Below are 9,152 nucleotides of genomic sequence, written 5' to 3'. Positions count from 1 at the left end.
CCTTCCTTCCTTCCTTCCTTCCTTCCTTCCTTCCTTCCTTCCTTCCCCATTTTTTACTTATTTTATTTAAATTCAATTCAACTCAATTTATTATGGGTCTATATGACCGAAGTCTTGACCAACAGAGAATGCAAAAGGGGTAAAATAGGTATTATTTTATTTATTGAGAGCCAGTTTGGTGTAGTGGTTAAGTGCGCGGACTCTAATCTGGGAGAACCGGGTTTGATTCCCCACTCCTCCACTTGCACCTGCTGGATGACTTTGGGCAAGCCATAGTTCTGGCACAGCTGTTCTTGAAAAAGAGCAGTTTCTGCCAGAGCTCTCTTAGCCCCACCTACCTCACAAGGGTGTCTTTTGTGGGGAGGGGAAGGGAAAGGAGTTTGTAAGCCGCTCTGAGACTCCTTCGGGTAGTGAAGGGCAGGGTATAAATCCTATCTCTTCTTCGTCTTCTTCTTTATTGGCTTTTTGTCCCACCCTCCCCTGCATGCAGGGCTCAGGGTAGCTCACAACAATTAAAACACAAATAAGACACAATTGATCACACCAAGATTGCCCATAAACCTAGGAGCATGCTCCTATAGGTTTATAAAAATGTCCAAATTAACAATGGATGTGGGCGATCACCCCCAGCAGTCACTGAACATACCAGGCTAGGGGGTGGAGCAAGGGAAGCCACAATAACGGGAAACCCTTCACCTCAACCAAAGCCCCAGCGGAACACCTCCGTTTTACAGGCCCTGCAGAACTGAAGCAGATCACGCAGGTCCCTGATCTCAATCAAGAGAGTGTTCCACCAGGCCGAAGCCAACGCCGAAAAGGCTCTTGCTCTGTTCGAGGCTAAACAGATGCCCGTAGGGCCGGGGACCACCAGCAGCTGTTGTTCTGTTGAGTGTAGCGCTCTTCGAGGGACATAGTGGGTATAAATGGTATTTAGTCAATGTGTGGAACAACTGTTGTTCTGTTTCATTTTAATAATAAATTATTATTTTTCTCTTGATTGGGGGAAGGAGAGCCTTCCCAAGTAGAGCAGATACACTAGTAGATAAGGCACAACTTTGGGTTGGATCTTTTAATTCTCTTCCGTCAGGTAAGGAGAGACTCTGGAGCGAAAAAATCCTCCTCTGAAGCAAGGCGCCTTGCTTAGTTAAGCAGTTAGTGGATCCAAACCATTATTTCATAACTTTTTGGCAGCGTTGCTGGACTCCAGGTGGGGCCTGGAGTTCTCCCAGAATTACAACTGATCTCTAGACTATGGCGATCGGTTTCCCTGGAGAAAAGGGCAGCTTTGGGTGGTGGGTTTTATGGCATTATACTTTCCCAAATCCTCTCTCTCAAGGCTACACCCCCAAATCTCCAGTTGCCCTGGATAAAATGGCTGCTTTGGTGGGTTGACCCTATGGCATTATACCCCACTAAAGCCCCCCCCAAACCCCATCCTCCCCAGGCTCCACCCTCAAATCTTCAGGAATTTCCCAGCACAGTATTGCCCACCCTACTTTTAGAGGAAGAAGGACTCAGGGCTGAATTGAAGAAGAAGAAGAAGAGATTGGATTTATACCCCGCCCTTCACTACCCAAAGGTGTCTCAGAGCGGCTTACAAACTCCTTTCCCTTCCCCTCCCCACAACAGACACCCTGTGAGGTGGGTGGGGCTGAGAGAGCTCTGACACAAACTGCTCTTTCAGGAACAGCTGTGCCAGAGCTTGTGACTGACCCAAGGTCACATCAGCAGGTGCAAGTGGAGGAGTGGGGAATCAAACCCGGTGCTCCCAGATTAGAGTCCGCGCAGGAAATTTCATGGACAAATCTAGTGGTTTTGCCCTCTAAAAGTGAGGTGGATGGAAACCCAATTTCCTCGTGCCATTATCCAAATGAAGTTGCCCCAGGGAGCTGTTACCTGCCCTGTTGGTGCAAACACACAGCAACCATATCAGCACCTGTATGTTTTCCTCAATGGGGCAAACAGCAGTTTCGTGGGGAAGTTTTAGGTCATGAAAATGGCAGAGTTTGGGAAAGTATAATGACATGTCCGCCATCTTGTATATTCGAGCCCTTAGCATGGAATTGTAAATGCATCGAACACAGAGGCTGATATATCTTCTGACAGAAAAGACTGACTGAGCCAAATTTAAACACTTAATTGTGCTCCGCTCGTTTCAGTGGAAGGGTTAAGCGTGTGCTTAAAACTCACCTCAGACAGGATTGAAAAGTGCAGAGACTGGCTGGATCTCGTCAAAATTAAATGTGCGTAATAGCAAGAGAGTTAATGTGGTGTACTGGGTAGAAGTATTAGAGTAGTCCTGGGACTAGAGTGCAAATCTTCACTTGTGAAACTTTTTTTTCTTTGTAAGCTTGGTACAGCTATTTTGTCTCAGAAGTGAGGATAAAATAAAAGTAGGGAAGAAAAATAAATGCTGCCTTGAGCTCTTTGGAGAAACAGCGGGATAAACATGTATTAAATAACATCAGTATGAGAAATCTGTTCCTCTGCCTGATGCTTAAACCTTAAACTGTTCACTATTACGCATATAGGTTACAGTATATTTATTTGTTTCTTTGTGCTCTGCTTTTTTCTACCCAGTGGGGTCCCAAAATATTTATTTTATTGGATTTGTATCCCACCCTCCCCGCATAGTAGGCTTGCAATATCATTCCCACCCTCCTCCTTCATTTCGTCTTTGCAACAACAACCCTATGAAGTCATTTTGGCTGAGAGGGGGACTGGCCTGAGGTCATCTAATGGTCTTCCATTGAAGACTGGGGGTGTGAAGGGGCACTTTTATCAGTGCTAAGTATTAATGGCATTGCATTGTACACCAATGCTGCACCGGGCCCCCATTGGGGAGGAAGGTGGGGTATAAATGAAGTAAATAAAATAATTGCATTCTACCCTAGTGCAACTCATCATATACCAGTATGATGTTCCAAAAACAGACTTCGGTTTTGAGGGGTAAAAGATGTAGTTAAATCAGCCAATAATTTTAGAATTACTATTTCTAAAAGGTATGTTTTTTCAAATCAAACTGGTTTGGTAGAAAACATGAGTGTGAAAAAGGGACAATAGATCCACACATAATTATTTCTCTTTGATATTTGATATGACTCTGAGACTTTTAGGTTGGCATTACTTGGAAGCCTTAATGGTGAGGCCCTTTTTCAATTGACAAAAGGTTGTCACTATCTGGAAAGAATTAGCGGTTTACTAGTTTGGACATTGGAGCTGCGGTGGCTCAAGTGGTTAAGACCCTGAACTGCAGTCTGTGGAAGGTCAGTAGTTCAGCACTTCGAGACCCGAGTGTGCCACATGACGGAGTGAGCTCCCGTCTCTAGTTCCAGCTCCTGCCAACCTAGCAGTTCGAAAGCAAGAAATTGCAAGTAGATAAATAGGTACCACTTCAGTGGGAAGGTAACAGCGGTCCGTGGCGCCTTGGTGTTTAGTCATGCTGGCCACATGACCACGGAAACATCTTCGGACAGTGCTGGCTCTTCGGCTTTGAAACGGAGATGAGCACTGCAACCCTAGAGTCGGACTCGACTAGCTTTACCTTACTTTAGTTCAGACATGGGCATTTGCACTGATACTAGCTCATCATGTGGTTTCAGTTTGTGCTACTCCAGAGGGAAGGTCTTACATCCAGGAACACTGTGTGTAAATTCCCCAGTGTTGGATGCAGTACTCACACACACACACACACACACACACACACACTGCCACCTATATAGCACCCACATAACCCATAAGGGCAATCTGCGTATGCAAATCTGTATTTGCACCCTCTTCCTGGATCAAGAAGATGGTTGATTATGGGTTAACTAAATAAGAATTATCTGTACGTAAAACACACCTATGTAGTGTAAAAATATGTATTGTATTAGGAAATATCCGTCTATTGTCAATCCAAACAAGCTAACAGACTTCAAATGAGATAATTGGGAAGGTACCCATAAAGTCAGCCTAAATATATTATCACAAGTATATGTGAGATAATATTTGTTTTAAAAAGATTCTATGGCACTGTAAACTCAGTCTCATTAGAGACTGCATTTAAAAGGCTTATAAAGTTACTCATTAATGTTATCTTGTTGTATCTCCACAGCTTTTTCATTAAAGAAAATTCAGCAGAAAGCATTTTCTCCTGATAGCAGGAACCAATTTGCAATAAATGTTGTGGAAACCACTAGGGAAGCCATTACTGAGGTCTAATAAAAACAGACAAGCGTAACTTGTTCTATATTTTTGTTTCAATCACATACAGATGAGACCCCGCTCTCCACACCAACCGCAAGAGACAGCCTTGACAAACTTTCGCTAACTGGCCACGGGCAGCCACTACCTCCAGGTTTTCCATCTCCTTTTCTATTTCCTGATGGATTGTCGTCCATAGAAACCCTTCTGACGAACATTCAGGTAGGCCTTGCCTTGGAGATCAGTGAAAAACTGACCCAGATAAGCCAGCGAATTGTTGACACAAACACAATCAATTGAGCTTTAACTAGTTTCTAAAACTGAGGGAAATTCTTTCTGTAATGGGTTAAACTATTAAGGACACCACAGTAGTCAAATGACTTTTATAAAACCATCTAAATGCGGTACATAAAATATGGCTTATAGTTCCAAGAGTACAGAGATGGAAGCGGCACCAGCATTCTGTTGAAAACCCACTGTCTATTACAGAATAATAATTCGTAGTGAATTGCTTAACTTCCCTGATGGTATTAAACAGAGGAAACCTGCTGTAATAAATAGTTATTTTAAGCTGCCTTAATGCCAAGGTAGAAATGACATGTTAATCTATGAAAAATATGTCTTAATATAAAAGGGGAAAAAATTAAAAATCAATTCTGTTACAAATAAGCTCATTCTAGTGCTATCTTCAAAGAATAGACTTCAAAGGGCATTACCGAATTTTCTGCCGATTTCCTACGCAACAGTCTATTATGTATATACTGGACTCTGACTCAAACATTATTCAAGGTTTTGACTAGCTTCTTATAGGACATGCTGGCACGAGAAAGATTAGGAGAGAGAGAGAGAGAAGGGGGGAAAGGTTGCCTGTAGATATAGTGACCCTGTGTATGTATGGCAGATGGAGTTTTTGCCACTACATGGGTCAGTGTTGCATGTACCACCCCCACCCCCAAAAAAATATAGAGCCATCTTATGGTCTCCCCAGCTGTGCCTTGCATGTTCATCTTCTTAAATGCTTTCCCATACAAATACTAGAAAGAAAATCAACACTGGTTAGATCAACAAAGGCTGTGCAGGGGAAAAAAAAGTGGCACCAGCGGGGGGGGGGCATTGGAGTAGTCTCGATACATTTCCTGGAGAGTTTCCAAGCTTGGTAACAATCTGCCAAAGTGTTGGAAATCTATCACGTTGACACACGGCCCTTCTTCCAAGGAACGGAGGGTGGGTAGCATACGTGGTTCTCTGTTCAGCACATCAGAATTTCATTTGCGCAAGTAGACAGGAGTACCTTCAGAGAATTAACATAATCATAAATGATGGGGAAAAAGGAGCACCGTATTCTCTTCATGAAAAGAAGGGTTATTGAGATCATGAATTCATGTTCAGGCTGGAGGGGCATACTACATGAACATCGTTTTTTCAGATGGGGGTTAAAAACCAACAAAAGACCCTTGGACGATTCGCATTTCCTTGCAGCCGTTCATTTTCATATAAGCACTGTTACCTACCTCAGAGGGATTTGGTGAGAATGAAAAAATAGGGAGGAGACCTTGTATGCCTAAACTCTTTGGAGGACGGACGGAAAAACCATCTAATAATCTCGTGTTTGAATGGCTTTGTTTTTAATAGGTGTGTTTTAAGGGTTTTGTATTATCTTAGTTGCGAAGAGCCTCAATCTGGTCTCTGGAGAGGTGGCATGAAATTTTTCTAAATAGATAAGAGATAAATTAATATTTAAAAAAAAAACAGAGAGAGCAGCTAAGAGAGAAAGAAAACCAAGCCTTGATAATTAAGGTGCAAATGGAACTCATGTGACGGTTCCTTGTGGCCTGCCCCTATCTCTCCCAAGGGCCCCTAGAGTTAAATGCTTGCACTGGGCAGTATTGAAAAGAGACTGCTGTTTTGGTATGGCAGCATCAGTTCGGATGAAGCTCTTAATCCTCAGATGGCATTTCAGTGCTGCGCAAGGGTGCAGGACAGAATTCCGTTGGCTCCTCTGAGAGTCTTTTAGGAATTTATACGGACTTGGCGCTGTCCCCGCATGCCATTTAATTTATAGCAAGGACTAGTTAAAAGAAGTCAAAGGGCAACAAATAGGTGTGAATTGATTTTCAGTGTGGGTGCCAACTAACTGCAGTTGAGATGTGGTCTCTGTATGTCTACGGCTGTCTCATTCCCGGAAGTAACACTGGACAACTTGTATGATATCATTAAACAAAAAAATAAGGCTAGAAGATAGAATTGATTTAACTGTAGGTAAATCGCTTAAAGTTTCACTACTTTATCAGTGCAAGTCAATTTAATTGGTTTGGGCAAATTTTAATTGATTGAGCTGTGTATGTTTATTTATTTATTTATTTATTTTTGGCATTTATACCCCGCTCAGGGCGGCTTACAGAGGCAAGGCGAAACCTTGCCATAATAAAAACATAATATACATAATGATTTAAAAACATATAATGCATCTTTAAAACATCCTAGATGAAAACATGGTGCTCAATAACTTGCATAATTCCAGAGATGGCAGATCGTAGGTCCGAAGTTCCGAGTGGTACTTCCCACGGCTCAATATTAAGATGTTTCCTCAGGGCCTCGTCCAAACCATGGCGGTGGTGGTATAGTAGGGGTGGCTACTACTCAAAGGCCTGGCGGAAGAGCTCCATCTTGCAGGCCCTGCGGAACTGTTGGTTCCTTTGGAGGCTGCTTGAGGTTTAGTTCTAATGGAGGTGGCAAATCTTGTCTGGCTATATCGCTTCACACCTCAAACGGTAAGGTAAGGACTGATTGAATGGACCTCCATAGAAATAATTCCTTTCGCACTGAAAGCTAGCTGTGCAATCCTGTGCATGTTTATGAGGAGGAAAGAACCACTGTAATAAATGAGACTTATTCCCACTTAAGTGTGCATGGGATTGTACATGTCAAAGAGAAGATTCGGTGCGGGGCCTTCTCCCTGAAATGCTTGTTTTCTTTCTGCAAAGTATGTTTTGGTGGAGGGGTGTGGATAAGGCTTCTTTTTAGGGTAGCCAACGTCCAGGTGGGGCTTAGAGGATTCATGACTCATCTCCAAATGGCTGGAGAAGATGGCTGCATTGGAGGGTGGACTCTACGGGCATTATACCCTGCTGAGGTCCCTTCTTTCCCCAAACCCTGCCCTCCCCAGGCTCGATTCTCCAAATCTACAGGAATTTCTCAACCCTGAGTTGGCAACCCAACTTCTATCACGTGAGCACCTGCACCCCAGAATGGATACAACCCCAGATGTAGGTTTACCACCCCAGTGAAAATTAGGCCTTAGTTCTTGGTGTTACTGTAATAAGAAATGAATAAGAAAATGGAGGTAGCCTTTTCTTCTAACCGCGAGGAGGAGCTATTCTTTATTCAACGTTGCATTACTGTATACTTCCTTCAGTATATCAAAGACACAACTTTCGTTTCTGTTCTGATAGTTTGCACCTTGATTTAAATGTTCAACTAGTGTGATCCAATGTCATCTTCTTGTTATCATCCTTGAGATGATCAAGAGCAAAGCATGGTATGAACCGGCAAAGACATCCCAGCTTTTGGTAGTTTGAAAGGTAAAAGGTAAAGGTTCCCTTGCTCGAAAGCCAGTCGAGTCCGACTCTAGGGTTGCGGTGCTCATCTCCGTTTCAAAGCCGAAGAGCCAGCGCTGTCCGAAGACGTTTCCGTGGTCATGTGGCCGGCATGACTAAACACCAAGGCGCACGGAACGCTGTTACCTTCCCACCAAAGTGGTACCTATTTATCTACTTTCAATTTCTTGCTTTCGAACTGCTAGGTTGGCAGGAGCTGGAACTAGAGACGGGAGCTCACATCGTCATGCGGCACCCGGGTCTCGAACTGCTGAACTACTGACCTTCCACAGCCTGCAGTTCAGCGTCTTAACCACTTGAGCCACCGCAACAACCTTTAAAATAGCTAGATTCATGTCTATGTTACAACTGGGTGTCTAGATCTGCGTATGTATTTATTACAGGTGGTTTACAAAATAACCATTTTTTGTGACGGAGGATGAAACAATTAGCATATTGAGTGATTTTTTTAAAAAATTATTGACCGTTTAAAGAATTAGTGAGCAGGGCAGGTTCAGAATGCCCCATAAACATGCAATATACAAGTAGCTGTGTGCTCCGTAAAATACTTTATAGATAAATGGTCAATAAAATAATTCACATGCATTCAAGGATAACTCAAAACACCTGTCATTTTTCTCCTCTGAAATTCTGGGATTTGGAATAAAGGACTGAAGAAGACATAATGATCAATCAGGATTAAAATCCAGCCCTTCCTTGCTACAGAAAGAGAACTCTGTCACTGCAGAAGGCCAAAGACCTGAAGGCCCACTGTAAAGTAATAAAATCAAGAGGGGTGGAGGTAGAATCTGAATAAATCCGAGTCAAGGATAAGCACTGGTGTCATTGCCAACACTGTGAATGTGTAAATAGAGCACTCTTGCTTAAGTGCCTTTCCTTCTCTACGTGCAGGGTTGTCAGCCATGGGAGGGCAATCAGTGGAAGAAGGAGGGAGGAAATACCCAGAAGAGTGGTCACATCGCTCTAGGATTTAGAGAAGTGTTCTAGTACCGATTGTGATGCTCTAGGAAAACTGCAATAGTACCTTAAAGAGTAACGAAATTTGTGGTAGGGTATGAGCCTAATGAAACTGAAGCTCAAATACTTTGACCACCAAATGAGAAGGGAGCATTCCCTGGAGAAGACCCTGATGCTGGGAAAGATTGAAGGTCAAAGAAGACGGGGACGGCAAAGGATGAGATGGTTAGACAGTGTCATAGATGCAACGAACATGAAATTGAGCAAACTTCAGAGGACGGCGGAAGACCGGAAGGCCTGGCGTAATCTGGTCCATGGGGTCGCGAAGAGTCGGACTCGACTGTGCGACTGAACAACAAAATGAGCCTTTGTGAGTCACTGCTCACTTCTTCA

General features: G+C 43.3%; 1 protein-coding gene across 1 annotated transcript in view; it reads left to right on the top strand.

Annotated features, from left to right (window-relative positions):
• DACH1 (dachshund family transcription factor 1) overlaps nt 1-9,152 on the top strand; it is a 543,478-nt gene that overhangs the window by 510,937 nt on the left and 23,389 nt on the right. Inside the window, exon 7 of the mRNA XM_015426898.1 lies at nt 4,256-4,407. Within this exon, the coding sequence (XP_015282384.1) occupies nt 4,256-4,407 (152 nt within the window). The remainder of the gene's footprint in view (nt 1-4,255; nt 4,408-9,152) is intronic.

Source organism: Gekko japonicus, unplaced genomic scaffold (assembly GCF_001447785.1).
Source record: "Gekko japonicus isolate JY-2015 unplaced genomic scaffold, Gekko_japonicus_V1.1 scaffold104, whole genome shotgun sequence".
In the NCBI taxonomy this organism is placed as follows: Eukaryota; Metazoa; Chordata; class Lepidosauria; order Squamata; family Gekkonidae; genus Gekko; species Gekko japonicus.
Note: the sequence above shows the minus strand (reverse complement) of the source record. Positions and strands in the feature narration are given on the sequence as shown.